The sequence below is a fragment of the Nerophis lumbriciformis genome, linkage group LG29 (genome assembly GCF_033978685.3).
Source record: "Nerophis lumbriciformis linkage group LG29, RoL_Nlum_v2.1, whole genome shotgun sequence".
NCBI classification, from domain to species: Eukaryota; Metazoa; Chordata; class Actinopteri; order Syngnathiformes; family Syngnathidae; genus Nerophis; species Nerophis lumbriciformis.
In genome coordinates, this window is record NC_084576.2 from 6,611,091 (window position 1) to 6,627,500 (window position 16,410).

Sequence of the window (16,410 nt, forward strand, 5' to 3'; positions counted from 1 at the left end):
TTGCTGGCATCAAATTCTAAAGTTAATGATTATTTGCAAAAAAAAAAATGTTTATCAGTTTGAACATCAACTATGTTGTCTTTGTAGCAGATTGGATTGAATATGGGTTGAAAATGATTTGCAAATCATTGTATTACGTTTATATTTACATCTAACACAATTTCCCAATTCATATGGAAACGGGGTTTGTATATATGCTTACCTGTTTGACCTATTGGTCATTCTCCGAGTGGGGGGTGCCACTGATGACATATTAGCACGTCATATTCGCACTTTGTTTTCCTAATTTTTTGGCAATCGGGTCCTAAAGATTGACTGGTCAATCGCGATCGATGGGTTGGCAAACCCTGCCTTAGATGGTCCACTGTAATTACGTTAAATACCCTTCTGACAGAATGCAGTCCCCTGTTGAATGTAGCTTGGAATTAAAGCACTTTGTTTTTCGATAAGGTGTCATAAGGCAACATTCTAGAAACAAGTTATATATATCCTGTTTGTTTTTTATAGATCAGCTGCCATTGAACACATCGCTATGTGTATGAATTGCACTTTTTAAAGAAGTATATGACTCGTTCTTTTACGTATTGTGGTGCTCACTCTGGTACATCGTTTAAACATGTTTAAGGTTCCTGAAGAGTAATTATTGTGTGCCCTCGGGCAGCTTCCTCTTGTGTAACTGAGACTACTTTGCCCTCTAGCTTAGTAAAAAAAACATATTGCTTTGCAGCATGAGTCCACAAATTCCTTTCGCCAACACTGTTTGAAGACGGAGCCCCGGACCGAGGCCAGGGTGAAGGTCCGAGCTGTAGCCAAGGCACTGCTAGATCCCAGAAACCTGACCTCTGTCAGATTTTTTTTTTATAGTTAATCTCCAATGATCAATTCACAGTACAAAAATAGTATTTGCTGTTTGGAGGCATTGTAAAATAAAGATCTTGTCATCTCTTCTTTGTTGTACCAGTTTGGTGAAAGGCATTTTTGGGACTGACTTGGCATCCTTTTACCATAACATGCAAAACAGTTGCAGTAATCATATTCATATATATATATATATATACATACAAGTACAGTAAATGTGTAAGTGATAGTCACTGAAATATCAGAAACACCCTGCAGAACTCTCCACTCTTTAAAGACTTATTTTGGCCAATTAAGGCGTGCGCTGCACAGACTACTGCTCTTTGACACCAATTGAAGATGCCTTCTGTGCTCCTGAAAATCCCATACAGCCACTTTGCAGTGGAGCTCTAAATCTCTGCAGTGTTACGTAACTAACTTGCAGAGAGAAGAGCAACTGTTGCGGCGGGGGGGAAAGGGGGACGGTGTAGAGGGCGTATGGAGCGACCACCAGGCTTTGCTTTCGCTAGCATTTTTGGTATACAAAGGATTTCAGTTACATTTAATCCTGCCACCGTAATCCTACTGTTAATCTGTCAATCTAAAAGAGCCATGCACAGATGCACTGTTTTGTTTTGTTTTCTCAATAAAACACAGTCTCATTTTGAAGCACGGTTACACACTTTTTCTTAGTCCTTAAAGAGCTGATGAGAGCAATGCAGTAGAAACAATGCATGTCCACACATCAGGTACAATTACACTTGTAAAAGTTACTAGAAGTAGTGACCGTTGACCCTTTTACGCTGGCTAAGAGGAACACATTAGAGGCTTACTTTGTTGCTATTCTAAGCATTCCGTTATTGGAAAAGACAGTGGCACATCTAGCGTTGGATGATATGGCTTGAGAGTGAGGATTATATAAATCTGCACAGAGACACACACGGGGGGGGGGAAATAGCTTTTATCACTTTTGGCCTGTCGACCTGAAGAGAAAACACTGTAATATTCATTGTCTATAGATGTTCTCATTCATCCAGGTCAATGCATTCTCAGGGCGTTCAATCGATCGCAACTGGACTGTTTGATTTGTCTTAGAAGAAGTCATGTTCATTGTTTTCTTTCCGACAGACAGCGGGTCTCTAACACGAATGCCGAGCTCATGCTGCATTCCAGCAAACTAGTTAGGAATCTATCTTTTTGGTGTAGTATTGAGAAAGAACTTTGATCTGTACTGACTTTTCTCTTTCTGACGGCCGCCTCATAGAGCCTGGGTTCTGTTCAAGGTTTCTTCTTCAGAGTTTCTTTTGAATGTATGAGGATCGTACTTCTAGACTTGCTATATGTTCATAAAGCCGTTAGGTAACTTCTGCTGGAAATGAGCACAAATAAAACTGACCTATTGTTTACATCAGGGATGTCCAAAGTCCAACCCGAGGGCCATTTTTGGTCCCTTAGCTCGTTTTTTATTGGCCCTAATAATGATTAATAAATGTATTAGAAACTATAACACAAACAATACAAATTGCATGTTTGAACACCCCTGGTATAGATGCATTACTATATCATCTCTATATTAGGTTTTTTGTAGGGGTTCACGATAAATGTTGGACAAGGAATTAACAGGCCGATATGAGGAATTCTGACGTCACACTGATAAAACAGTTACAAAACAAAACGCTCCAAAAAGGGGAGATTACCCGTACTGTGCTCTGGGTGGGTTAGGGTGAGAAAATTAAGCACTACCTTTTCTCCTACATGCCATGCTGTAAACCTGTCCTAAACTTCCCCTGAGCTCACAGTGGAAACAAACATGGCGTCGATCTTATGTAACGTCTTCACTGTTTCAGATGAATACATTTCGCCTGCTGTTTGCACCAAATGTTCTGTGCACATTCAGTGAAGATTTCGCGTTTCAACACATCAAACCTTATCGGCCACCCTACACGCAGGCATTGCTATGACAGTGTGTTGATAGCGTATGAAGATGCTTACTGCTACAGAAGCTGTTACAAACTAGACTAGTTCTTATTGCTGCAGTGTTTGAAAAGTGCAAAACATTTACCGGTGACGACCTGACGGCAATAGCGATCTTCGATTTCATCATGGAAATTATGGCGCTGGACGACCAGCCCTTTACTATCGTTGAAGTCACTGGCTTTTGTCAGGACAAATCTACAGGTACGGTTTGTCAGATCCACCTTTGATTGAGTCTTTCTTGTATATCATTAAGATTTTATCAGTACGATACCCTTATCGATACCAGTGTTTATCGGTACTACATGTAATTTGTGGAAGTAAAGATGTGAAAAAATGCATTTCAATTAGCATTTAGACTAGCAAATATTAAACCACAACACCTCCAACATGATGTACTGTAACATATCAGAGTAGGGAAGTATATAATCAACACCTGTTTTTTTAAGTCTTAAAGAAGTCAACTATGTGTGGAGTGCAAGGTGAAATGCAGTTATATCATATTGTAAAGACCACACAGATCCATCACTCTGTTTCTATTCATTACAATTACACTCAGCTGCAAATAATATTTATATATGGCATTCATGTGCAAAGAACAGACCTTTTACATGATATATCACATATATTATTAAATCAATAAGCATGTTATGTTGGTGTGCATATTGTAACAATAGGAATTGTTATTTGTGTTTATGTTGCAAACAGACATATTTGAGTGACGTACCCAAAGCCGGAGTGTTGACAGCTACCGATGTATGTGTGTGTATTATATGAATAAAAACACTCACTGAGCAAGTGTAATGCTCGATCGTCCAGTTTGTAGTCAAGAGACAGAATGAACTAAAACACATTTCAGGAAGATGTGTTTTAATGACACGCAAACGCGCGGCAACCAGAGACTTGTCAGTCACAGCGGATGCTATCTTGCTTCGAAGCAACTTTATGGATTATTATATTAAACCTCAATTTTTCACTTTTTTGAGTGGATTAATATTGGCCTGTGGATTAATGAATCGCTAGGAGGACGGATGATAAAACGCGGTCATGACTCGTCGTGAGTAAAGTGTATTCACTTCAAACTGATACAGCGTGCATGACTTTGAGGAACTTTTGGGAGGAAATATTGTTGTTACAAACTTTTGTGTGGTGTTGCTTCCTTATTTGTCATTATTCAAAGCTAATTGTATAGTGTAGCAGTGGCAGCTGAACTGAATGTGACAGCGTGTCATAATTACGTCAGTCAGCCAGAGCAAAAAATACCCAGAGCAGTATCGTTAGTCCACAATTTTCACGGTCCTCATTGACCGACCTAATTCGGAACCGGAACCAAAAAATGCTGGTACTCGGTATACATCCAAACTTTGGTGTTCACAAACCCCACAGTTAAATCTACATTTAAAAAAAAAAAAACCACTTAATATATATACACACATATAAGTTATCGGTTATCGGCATCTGTCTTGAGAAGCAGGAAGTTATCGGTATTGGCTTGAAAAAAATATATTATATATATATAAGTAAAACCAATATTTGGTTTTACTTAAAATACAGAAAACATATTACCGGTAGTTTTATTGTCAGGATTGCTGACATTTACAGATGCTAGCTTATACTGGCCGTCAGCCATGTTTGTTGCTGACATTTGACCAATATGTTTTGTGTTTAGACCTCTGCTTGTGGAAAATTTCCGACATCCCCAGTCGTCCTGAAAGCAGCATTAGTCTGTACTTTGTATGTGACGAAAACACGTTATTTTAAACACTCGGTAGCTGGGGTCAAAAGCCAAATTGAAATGTGCTGCATTTCTGTCCAGTCCGTTTTAAATTGATGTCTTCTATCACACATTGTGCTATAACACTATGTTTGAAATGGTGTTTTCCCCAAAATGCTCGAGGGGTTATATTAAAAAAAAAATGTTTTTAAGTAATTAAAAAGCATTTACCTCAATCAGTGATGTTTTTGCAGTGACAGCACGGTTGTTTTGTAATCAGGTGAACGGTGTAGCGCTTTAGCAGCAACATAGAACGTCTCAGTGATTAGACAGCAAAAAAAAAAAGTTTTTCTACAATTCTGGCCCTGTTTTAGATGAAAACAAGGACCCTCTAAATGTTTAGGCCTTTAACCTTTACCCTAGTTCCTGTTTGTATTGCTGTGTATAGGAACAGAGAACAAGTTTTGCTCTGTCTAGATAAAATACAGGAATGTGAAACAAATGGAGACGACCAATGTTGTCACATGCAGTGAGGCTTAGCTTGCATCTATCTCTAGAGTCTGCTTTCTTCCTGGTAACAGAGGAGAAGATTCTGGTGGACACAAAACACCGGCCTCAGCTGTTCTAAAGCGACGCTGCGGGGACGCACGTTTGCTTAATTGCACTTTCATTAGATTCGCGGCGGGAAGTCTTAAAATAAAGCACGGGGCTGGCGTGTAGCGTTGTTGCCTCAACACCACACAGATTGTGCTGTGTTTACATCTTGGCGGCTGAGCGCAACACGCAGACCAGCAGACAGGTGCTCTGTGGATAGGGTGACGACAATTCTTGAGAAACCCCACCGGGGAGCCCAGCGTAATCACACGGCTATCCATGCCGGGCCAGAAATAGAGGCATTAACTTGCCAATTGCGATAAACACAAAGGCGCAAGCTGCAGGAGAGTTGTCGGAAATTGGAATGGAAATTCCCTTAGATTGTGCGAGGTTGTGAAGCTGGTGGAGTAGTGGTCTACTTTCATGCTGCAAACACACGTCACAACTTATCCAAAGCGTGCCTGCATTAGGCACCAGAAAGAAAGGATTTGGAGTGAAGTGTTCAGTGACCCCTGTGCCCTCTTTGACTCCTCCCCTCCCCAAGGCGTTAAATTAAGACGGACGGATAGCGCGGACTGACAAGCGGCTCGCCTTCAAGGATCAAACAGGTCCGGTTGCACCTGCAGCTCCAGCTGGCGGTTGTACAGCTCGATGTCTTTGTTGGCCTCGGCCACGTACTCCTTGATGAACTCATTCATGTCTGCAGAGAGAGCGGCGTCAAGGAGGCAACAGCTGCATGGCCTTTAACAGTTGAACAAGACATTACACATTATTAGCATTGGACAGGGCTGCTCAAAGTGCTGCCCGAGTGAATTTTCAAGAAATGCTACAAGCAAAACTAAACACACAGACATTACACCAGAAAACAAAAGAAAGACACATTCCCAATTGCCCTAAGACTGGAAGTGAAGTTAAGCTAAAGCTAGCTTGACATAAAACAGGGGTGTCCAAACTTTTTGACTTGCTTGATATATTTAGCATTGGGCTAAACAAATTTGTATATTTTTATATACAGGTAAAAGCCAGTAAATTAGAATATTTTGAAAAACTTGATTTATTTCAGTAATTGCATTCAAAAGGTGTAACTTGTACATTATATTTATTCATTGCACACAGACTGATGCATTCAAATGTTTATTTCATTTAATTTTGATGATTTGAAGTGGCAACAAATGAAAATCCAAAATTCCGTGTGTCACAAAATTAGAATATTACTTAAGGCTAATACAAAAAAGGGATTTTTAGAAATGTTGGCCAACTGAAAAGTATGAAAATGAAAAATATGAGCATGTACAATACTCAATACTTGGTTGGAGCTCCTTTTGCCTCAATTACTGCGTTAATGCGGCGTGGCATGGAGTCCATGAGTTTCTGGCACTGCTCAGGTGTTATGAGAGCCCAGGTTGCTCTGATAGTGGCCTTCAACTCTTCTGCGTTTTTGGGTCTGGCATTCTGCATCTTCCTTTTCACAATACCCCACAGATTTTCTATGGGGCTAAGGTCAGGGGAGTTGGCGGGCCAATTTAGAACAGAAATACCATGGTCCGTAAACCAGGCACGGGTAGATTTTGCGCTGTGTGCAGGCGCCAAGTCCTGTTGGAACTTGAAATCTCCATCTCCATAGAGCAGGTCAGCAGCAGGAAGCATGAAGTGCTCTAAAACTTGCTGGTAGACGGCTGCGTTGACCCTGGATCTCAGGAAACAGAGTGGACCAACACCAGCAGATGACATGGCACCCCAAACCATCACCCAACCATGCAAATTTTGCATTTCCTTTGGAAATCGAGGTCCCAGAGTCTGGAGGAAGACAGGAGAGGCACAGGATCCACGTTGCCTGAAGTCTAGTGTAAAGTTTCCACCATCAGTGATGGTTTGGGGTGCCATGTCATCTGCTGGTGTCGGTCCACTCTGTTTCCTGAGATCCAGGGTCAACGCAGCCATCTACCAGCAAGTTTTAGATCACTTCATGCTTCCTGCTGCTGACCTGCTCTATGGAGATGGAGATTTCAAGTTCCAACAGGACTTGGCGCCTGCACACAGCGCAAAATCTACCCGTGCCTGGTTTACGGACCATGGTATTTCTGTTCTAAATTGGCCCGCCAACTCCCCTGACCTTAGCCCCATAGAAAATCTGTGGGGTATTGTGAAAAGGAAGATGCAGAATGCCAGACCCAAAAACGCAGAAGAGTTGAAGGCCACTATCAGAGCAACCTGGGCTCTCATAACACCTGAGCAGTGCCAGAAACTCATGGACTCCATGCCACGCCGCATTAACGCAGTAATTGAGGCAAAAGGAGCTCCAACCAAGTATTGAGTATTGTACATGCTCATATTTTTCATTTTCATACTTTTCAGTTGGCCAACATTTCTAAAAATCCCTTTTTTGTATTAGCCTTAAGTAATATTCTAATTTTGTGACACACGGAATTTTGGATTTTCATTTGTTGCCACTTCAAATCATCAAAATTAAATGAAATAAACATTTGAATGCATCAGTCTGTGTGCAATGAATAAATATAATGTACAAGTTACACCTTTTGAATGCAATTACTGAAATAAATCAAGTTTTTCAAAATATTCTAATTTACTGGCTTTTACCTGTATATACATATACCTGTATATATATTTTTTTAATGGGCATGACGGCGCGTTGTCGTCACGTCGTGAAATTGCTGGTTTTACAAGCGGAGGAGCATGTTCGGCAACGCACAATCATGGAGTACTTACAACACTGAAACGCCCTCAGGAAGAGGTGCTTTAAGACATGGTTAGCTAGCTAGCGTTTAATGTCCAGCCGCAATCTGCAGTGTTTTAGCTACTTCTAAATCACTAATCCTTGCTTCCATAGTGACGAATAAAGTAAGTTTCTTATAATCATCATTATCACTGGAGGACAAAGAATAGCTAAGCATGCTTCACTACACACCATAGAAGGATACAATAGCTCACCGGAGTCACAATGTAAACAAATACCATGGGTGGAGCTACACCTAACATCCACTGTAATGATACCAAGTCAAATAGCGTATCTCGTTGATACTTCTATGATTACATCAATATTTTTAAGGAAAATCTTTTTTCGTTTTTTTTAAAATTAATTTCATGTTTATAAACAAAGGAAATACGTCCCTGGACACATGAAGTCTTTGAATATGACCAATGTATGATCCTGTAACTACTTGGTATCGGATCGATACCTAAATTTGTGGTATCATCCAAAACTAATGTAAAGCATCCAAACAACAGAAGAATAAGTGATTATTACATTTTAACAGAAGAGTAGATAGAACGTGTTAAAAGAGAAAGTAAGAAGATATTAACAGTAAATGAAAAAGTAGATTAACAATTAATTTTCTACCACTTGTCCTTCATAATTTTGACAAAATACTAGAATGAGAAATGGCACAATATGTTATCGCATACGTCAGCAGACTAATTATGAGCCTTTTTTTGCCTACTTACTAATAAAAGAAAAGATGTCTCATATGTTGCAGTAAGAAACATATTTTTAATGCACCGTAAGATTTTTTGTTAAAATAAAGCCAATAATGCCATTTTTGTGGTCCCCTTTATTTAGAAAAGTATCGAAAAGTAATACATTTTGTTACCGGTGCCGGTACCAAAATATTGGTATCGGGACAACCCTAATATATATATATATATATATATATATATATATATATATATATATATATATATATATATATATATATATACACACACACACACAGGTAAAAGCCAGTATATTAGAATATTTTGAAAAACTTGATTTATTTCAGTAATTGCATTCAAAAGGTGTAACTTGTACATTATATTTATTCATTGCACACAGACTGATGCATTCAAATGTTTATTTCATTTAATTTTGATGATTTGAAGCGGCAACAAATGAAAATCCAAAATTCCGTGTGTCACAAAATTAGAATATTGTGTAAGGGTTAAATTTTGAAGACACCTGGTGCCACAAACTAATCAGCTGATTAACTCAAAACACCTGCAAAGGGCTTTAAATGGTCTCTCAGTCCAGTTCTGAAGCCTACACAAACATGGGGAAGACTTCAGATTTGACAGCTGTCCAAAAGGCAACCATCGACACATTGCACAAGGAGGGAAAGACACAAAAGGTTATTGCTGAAGAGGCTGGCTGTTCTCAGAGCTCTGTGTCCAAACACATTAATGGAGAGGCAAAGGGAAGGAAAAACTGTGGTCAGAAAAAGTGTACAAGCGATAGGGATCAAGGCGCCCTGGTCAAGATTGTGAAAAAAAACCCATTCAAAAATGTGGGGGAGATTCAGAAGGAGTGGACAGCTGCTGGAGTCAGTGCTTCAAGATCCACCACCAAGAGACGCTTGAAAGACATGGGTTTCAACTGCCGCATACCTCGTGTCAAGCCACTGTTGACCAAGAAACAGCGCGCAAAGCGTCTCACCTGGGCTAAGGAAAAAAAGAGCTGGACTGCTGCTGAGTGGTCCAAAGTCATGTTTTCTGACGAAAGCAAATTTTGCATTTCCTTTGGAAATCGAGGTCCCAGAGTCTGGAGGAAGACAGGAGAGGCACAGGATCCACGTTGCCTGAAGTCTAGTGTAAAGTTTCCACCATCAGTGATGGTTTGGGGTGCCATGTCATCTGCTGGTGTCGGTCCACTCTGTTTCCTGAGATCCAGGGTCAACGCAGCCGTCTACCAGCAAGTTTTAGAGCACTTCATGCTTCCTGCTGCTGACCTGCTCTATGGAGATGGAGATTTCAAGTTCCAACAGGACTTGGCGCCTGCACACAGCGCAAAATCTACCCGTGCCTGGTTTACGGACCATGGTATTTCTGTTCTAAATTGGCCCGCCAACTCCCCTGACCTTAGCCCCATAGAAAATCTGTGGGGTATTGTGAAAAGGAAGATGCAGAATGCCAGACCCAAAAACGCAGAAGAGTTGAAGGCCACTATCAGAGCAACCTGGGCTCTCATACACCTGAGCAGTGCCAGAAACTCATCGACTCCATGCCACGCCGCAATAACGCAGTAATTGAGGCAAAAGGAGCTCCAACCAAGTATTGAGTATTGTACATGCTCATATTTTTCATTTTCATACTTTTCAGTTGGCCAACATTTCTAAAAATCCCTTTTTTGTATTAGCCTTAAGTAATATTCTAATTTTGTGACACACGGAATTTTGGATTTTCATTTGTTGCCACTTCAAATCATCAAAATTAAATGAAATAAACATTTGAATGCATCAGTCTGTGTGCAATGAATAAATATAATGTACAAGTTACACCTTTTGAATGCAATTACTGAAATAAATCAAGTTTTTCAAAATATTCTAATTTATTGGCTTTTACCTGTATATATATATATATATATATAAAAATATATATATATATATATATATATATATAAGCTTCCGTAGCGTGCACTGTGCCCCTTACCTTACTTCCTTAGCGGCACACCTACTGTCGCAAAATATGGCTAATGTTAACGCTAACGAGAGCGAGACATTTTGTTTTGAAGAAAAGTGTTGTCAGTACTTTAGTTTTACGGTAACAGGCGTGGAAGAAATGACTGCACGCTGCAAAGTTTACTTTAAAAAGGTAGCAGCACAACAAACCCATTCCTGCACCACAAACCAAAGCCTCCAGTTGAGTGTGGGAAATATAACTGTTTACGAGGCGATCAAGACCGCAACAATAAACAAACTAGGGGCTAAAAATCTGCCTACCGCAGTGAAACATTTACACCAGGTATGTATGATGATACCACGTATGACGAGAAAGAAGCACAGTGGAGAACGATCACTAAAGCAGTCGCTCTGCACACCGCCAAGATGTGTGAATGAAAAAGCCTGCCTTTATCCACTTATTGAAACAAATTACAGTCCTCTCAATGTTTTTCTTATTTGCATACAATGTACAATACTACATTTTTATTAACAGAAGTATTTACAGACAGACGTTTTAAGTTTGCACTTTATTAATCTCAAATGTTGGAGATAATTATTTAATTGAATGCAATGTGCAATGAAACACTTTTTGTGAACAGAAGTAATGCTTTCCAGAGGAAGCCCTTAATTTAGTTCTATGAAAGTTATTGCATAAAAAGTACAAATTATATCTGGTCTAAAAAGAACAGCAATATTCAAATGATAATTTTGCTAAGAGTAAGATGCAGTGTATTCCGTGTCATTTCAATCTACTCGATTTTGATCAAATAAACAAAAAACTAGTTTTCTGTCATTTGTATTTAATGGTTTCTTAAAAAAGTTGGGAAAAAAATCGAAAAACATATTTTTTGTGAAAAAAACTGATTTTATTTTTAGGCCATATCACCCAGGCATACGTCACAGAGAATTAAACAATGGCCAAAGACTTCATATGGAAAGCATAGAGTGGGTTCTTCAACTGCAGCAAACTAGACAGTCATTGGATACATGCTCGGTTTGGTCCCACCCATTGGACGTATGAATTCCTTTTTGATTGACAGGAAAATAAGCGAATCAGGGATCTTTTCGAGTTCCATTCTGTTGTTCCGAGTTGATCTGGAGATTTTTACAATCCTCCTAATGACTTTTTCTTTGTCAAAAACAACCAGCAACGAATATATCGTCTTTTTATGATGTTATTGAAGACTGTACTTGATAGTACACTGGTCAAGTCCCGAAAAGACAACTAATCGGTACAATAGGGTCACAGATCAGTTTCTTGAAAAGGATCGGAGGGTAGAATTCATGTATAAATAAGACCAGCACCCGCCACTGCTACACACTGCCATAAATGATTAATACTGTACAAAAAGAAAACTAGTTAAGGTAAATGCACGTGGCAAGACAATGTGTAGTCATGCGTCACTATACTGGAGGAAGGACAATGTTTTGTTCTTTTGAGGTAGCCTTTTTCCCTGCATGTCTTCCGAGCATGAGGCTGATTCGTTTGATGGCAGTGCGTCAAAGAAAAGGAAAGTAAAAAGAAAAGTGAAATTAGTCTTTGTAAAATGTTCATAAATTGGAGAGGCAAACCAACATTGGTTGTATGCCAGGTCCAAGCTGCTCTCACGCCGTAATTATTATGAAGGATTAAGATGGCGTCTTTGAACATGAGGATGTGCTCCTATGAAATGGACAGTGATAACGAAATGAGTACTGGTCTCATTGTTAAGACTTCTGGTCTCTTCCCCCCTTGCAACGACCCGTCCAGTGTGCACATCAACCACAGTAATAAAAGACTTCCTTTGTGATCTTCATGCTTTTCGTGTATCTTGTCATGATTTGTACAATTTTCACCATGCTCATGAGATCGCAAGACTTGGTAAGTTTTTTAAGTCTTGAAAGGCGAACTAGTTGCTGGAATAATTATAGTACCGTATTTTCTGGACCATAAGGCGCACCGGATTATAAGGCGCACTGCCGATGAACGGGTCGCTTCAGGATGCGCCGTTTTGTGGGCGGTCTTATTTACGTGGCTCACCTTCGACAGCGTCCTTTTTCCGTTATCTTTGTTGTAACGGTGTAGCGTGCAAGGACGGGAGTTGAAGAAGTGTCAAAAGATGGAGCTAACTGTTTTAATGACATTCAGACATTCTTTAAATCAACAACGGAGCAGCATCTCCTCATCCGTGGCTCACTAGTGCAACAACGCCGGAAATGTGCCTCGTGAAAAACTGTCCGAAGGAAACTCTTTAATAGCTAAAGTTCCGTGGGTGAATTATGTAAACCCACTACACTTGTATATTTTAGCGCTTCCATAGGAAGATATAAGTTAGAACTTTACACTATGAATGCCCCACAACTTAACTTGAACTTAAACAAGAAGATAGAGAAAAAGAAGAAGCTTATCGACTAAGGCATCGGTACGGACTACGTGTGCAAATTTTCAGGACTTATGCAGATCTTAAATACACATCAGCAGGTCCCAGAAGGTAAGAAAAGTTGGTTTTGCATAATATTGTGAAACAAAACGCCAGATAATATGTCTGCTAATGGGTGCCAATTTGCGGTCTTTACACACACACCATAGTAATACTTGTATCTCTGACTATGGTAGCCGTAATGGGCCGACAATCCCATCAAGCGGTGTGGCTTCAAAGTCATACTAAAACATTTTGACAGATTTTTGAGCGCCGTGTGTTATGTTCTTTATTTTCAATGAAACATTTAAAGTTTTGGTGTTGTTTACTGGCATCATATTGCAGTCTACATGTACCTCTTATGTGTGACTACCATCTACTGGTCACACTTCTCATTACACCATGTACCAAATAAAATTTCTTTGAGGTCGGTAAGCACAACCAGAATTATTCCGTACATTAGGCGCACCGGCTATAAGGCGCACTCTTGATTTTTGAAAAAATGAAAGGATTTTAAGTGCGCCTTATAGGCTGAAAAATCCGGTAGTTAAAAGTAGAAGTATAATCACTTTCAAGAAAGTTGAGATTTGTTTTTTTAAATGTTTTTTCTTCTCTTGACTCACATTGTGGTGATATTAGCTCGTTTAATGACTTGAACATCCTCACACTCTTTAATTTTTCAATAAGCGTCAGTGGGAAAGGTTTTGGCATAGGAATCCGGAGTTGTAACTCCTCTCTTTGAATCTGATTTTTAAGCCTGTTTAGCAGCTAACAAGACGTTCCCAGGGACTTTTAGCTGAGATGATGCGACTGGCAAAGGATACTGGGATGGCAGTTGCTTTTCTCTCCAAAGATGCCCACATAGTGATAGCCGTTGTAGAAGAATCCTGGTGGTAATGGGTCCAAATGTCTGCTCATCTGTATGAATAGGTAATACATAATATGTTTCTAGACCAGGTGTAGCTCGTTTATACCACAAAAGCAACTGACATTCCTGAAAGTATAGTTCAGTGTTTTTTTCAGATAGAAAGTGTTTTTTTCAGAAGAAGAGGACCACAGCAATAACACAATCGTTAACTGGCTGCTCTCCTAAAGGAGCATACGTCTCTATTTGACAAAAGACACATTTGGGTGAATTACAAGTCCAGCTACTTTGTAGACACAGTTTAAAAGAATCTCAAAATACTCACATGAATGTTCTTGATTTCCTGCGGTGAAAGAGTTTCTTCGGTCTTTTTAGGCTTCTTGGTCTGTTTCTGATTGTACATACTCTGTGAATATACTAATGTACATTGTATGCGGCAGTAAACGTAGATACCTGCTTGGTGCACAGTCTGAGCCAGTCCTTGAGTCCGTTCTCAGCCAGGCCGACCCCATCAAAGATCAAGAAACAGGAGGCGTCGCTCCTTTGAACGCCCCTCTGGATCAAGGGGTCGACGCCCTGCTCCGGGATGATAATGAGGTTGCCGCTCACAGTGTTGTAGCTCACGTCCATCATGTGCTGAGAGTCTAGAGGGCCCACAGATGGATGAACAGGTGAATCTCGCAAGCAAACACAAAAACTTCACACCTAGAAAGACACCTGCCGCCGCCGAGGCGTTAATAGCACGACACCCACGCGACCCCAGTGATCACAAAATGGCTCAAAGACCTCACGAGTGGCGCAAGCATTCTAACACAAGGAAGAATAAAGTAAAACAGCTCAGTAACAGAACGTAAAGTGAATGAACCATTCCTCTGGGTAATGTACACATAGGGAATGGAAGCACCTTCACACAACATGAACGTGAGTAGAAACTGAGGACTGACATTTGCTTTGACAGCAACAGCGTGTGGGAAATAAGACACATAATTTAGGAAGGAAAAAGGATGCAGTAAATAATATAAACAGCAGGTGTGTACAATAGCATAAATGTGTAAAAAGGGCTAACTAGAAAGAAAAAATATGATGTGTTGCCTTGCAGCAGTTCTGCTGCCGCCTGTTTGTTCTGTGTTTTAGTACATCTCTTGATGTTCTGGACCAGAGCCACAGGCCACACACCTGAAGGCAGTTGCAACTTGGCCTTCTTAAGCCCTCCTGCCTGTCAGTCTAGTGATAGATGATTGTACTTGCTAAGCTCGCCTCCTGCTAACGCCAGTTTCTCAGCGTAAATCCTTTTTTGGCCTGATTGCTCCTTATACGATTGTGAGTACTTTGTTGCAGTCGCTTCGTCTTTTCCCTCTGCAACTTCCTTTTTATGTGTACAGGATTTCCCCTTAATGTGGCGTACCGCCACGGCAATATCTTAGGCGCCACACTTTGAAAATTAGTTTTTTTTAAATGTAAAATCCAATTAAAGTAATACAATGTATTGTAGCCTCCAAAAGAAGTCGCACAAAGTCGGACGCTTTTTTGAACTCTTATTGCCAAACTTAAGCTACCAAATGGCACAATTCCAACAGGTTTTCCCTCCCGCCCAAACACTTTCGTCTATTTGTTTCCCCAGACACACAACAACACTTCCTCATTCTCCCAAAATCCGCATTCAGGCACGGTCGGCGTGTTTGTGAAAAATGGGAAAAATTAACATAAAATCAAAATCACACGATCATAAAACATTACCACCAGACACTGTTAATTTTGTTGACTAAAAAGGTTTGACTTAGTTATCGTCAACAAACTATTTTCCCAAGACTAAAAGAGGTCTTTTGAATATAATTATTGAGATGTTCTGCAATAACCTTAATAAAAGTGGTTTCAAGACAACTTCAAAATCGCTCGATTCTTTATACCTTTATATTTCAGTTGAGAGAAAATTTGCTGTAATTTTCGTTGACTAAAATGCTGAGGAATTTACTTGACTAAACCTAGACCATGGACATCATGGAGACCCATGGATGGGAGCAGAAATAGAGGAAGACAAAGAGTGAGATGGCGAGATGAAATAGACAAATATTGGGGAACAGTGCAGTGGAAGGGAGCAGCTAGAGATCGTTCACTATGGCAGAAACATGCTGAGGCTTTCGTCCAGCAGTGGACTGACAACGGCTTATGATGAAACCTAGACTAAAGCTCAATCAATTTAGTTGACTAAAATATGACTAAAACTAAAATACATTTTTGTCAAAAGACTACGACTAAAATTAAATTAAAGACTGATGTTAAAATTAACACTGTTAACGATAATTAAAACAAACATATTTAGTCAACAAAATTAACACTGCCATCAGCAGATTGTTACAGTATGAATTGATATATATATATATATATATATATATATATATATATATATATATATGTATATATATATATATATCAGAATCAGAATAGTTTTTATTGCCATTGTTTGAGAACGGGTTCACGAACTAGGAATATACATATATATATACATATACATACATATATATATATATATATATATATACATATACATACATATATATATATATACATACATATACATACATATATATATACATA

General features: G+C 39.5%; 1 protein-coding gene across 1 annotated transcript in view; it reads right to left on the minus strand.

Moving 5' to 3' along the window:
- Positions 1-2,855: 2,855 nt before the first annotated feature.
- Positions 2,856-16,410, minus strand: part of dnaaf9 (dynein axonemal assembly factor 9) — an 82,183-nt gene continuing 68,628 nt past the window's right edge. The window contains exons 34-37 of the mRNA XM_061925135.1: positions 14,269-14,459; positions 14,141-14,206; positions 13,775-13,868; positions 2,856-5,819 (exon numbers count right to left, since the gene is read on the minus strand). Coding sequence (XP_061781119.1) covers positions 5,713-5,819; positions 13,775-13,868; positions 14,141-14,206; positions 14,269-14,459 — 458 coding nt within the window. The 3' untranslated portion in view covers positions 2,856-5,712. The remainder of the gene's footprint in view (positions 5,820-13,774; positions 13,869-14,140; positions 14,207-14,268; positions 14,460-16,410) is intronic.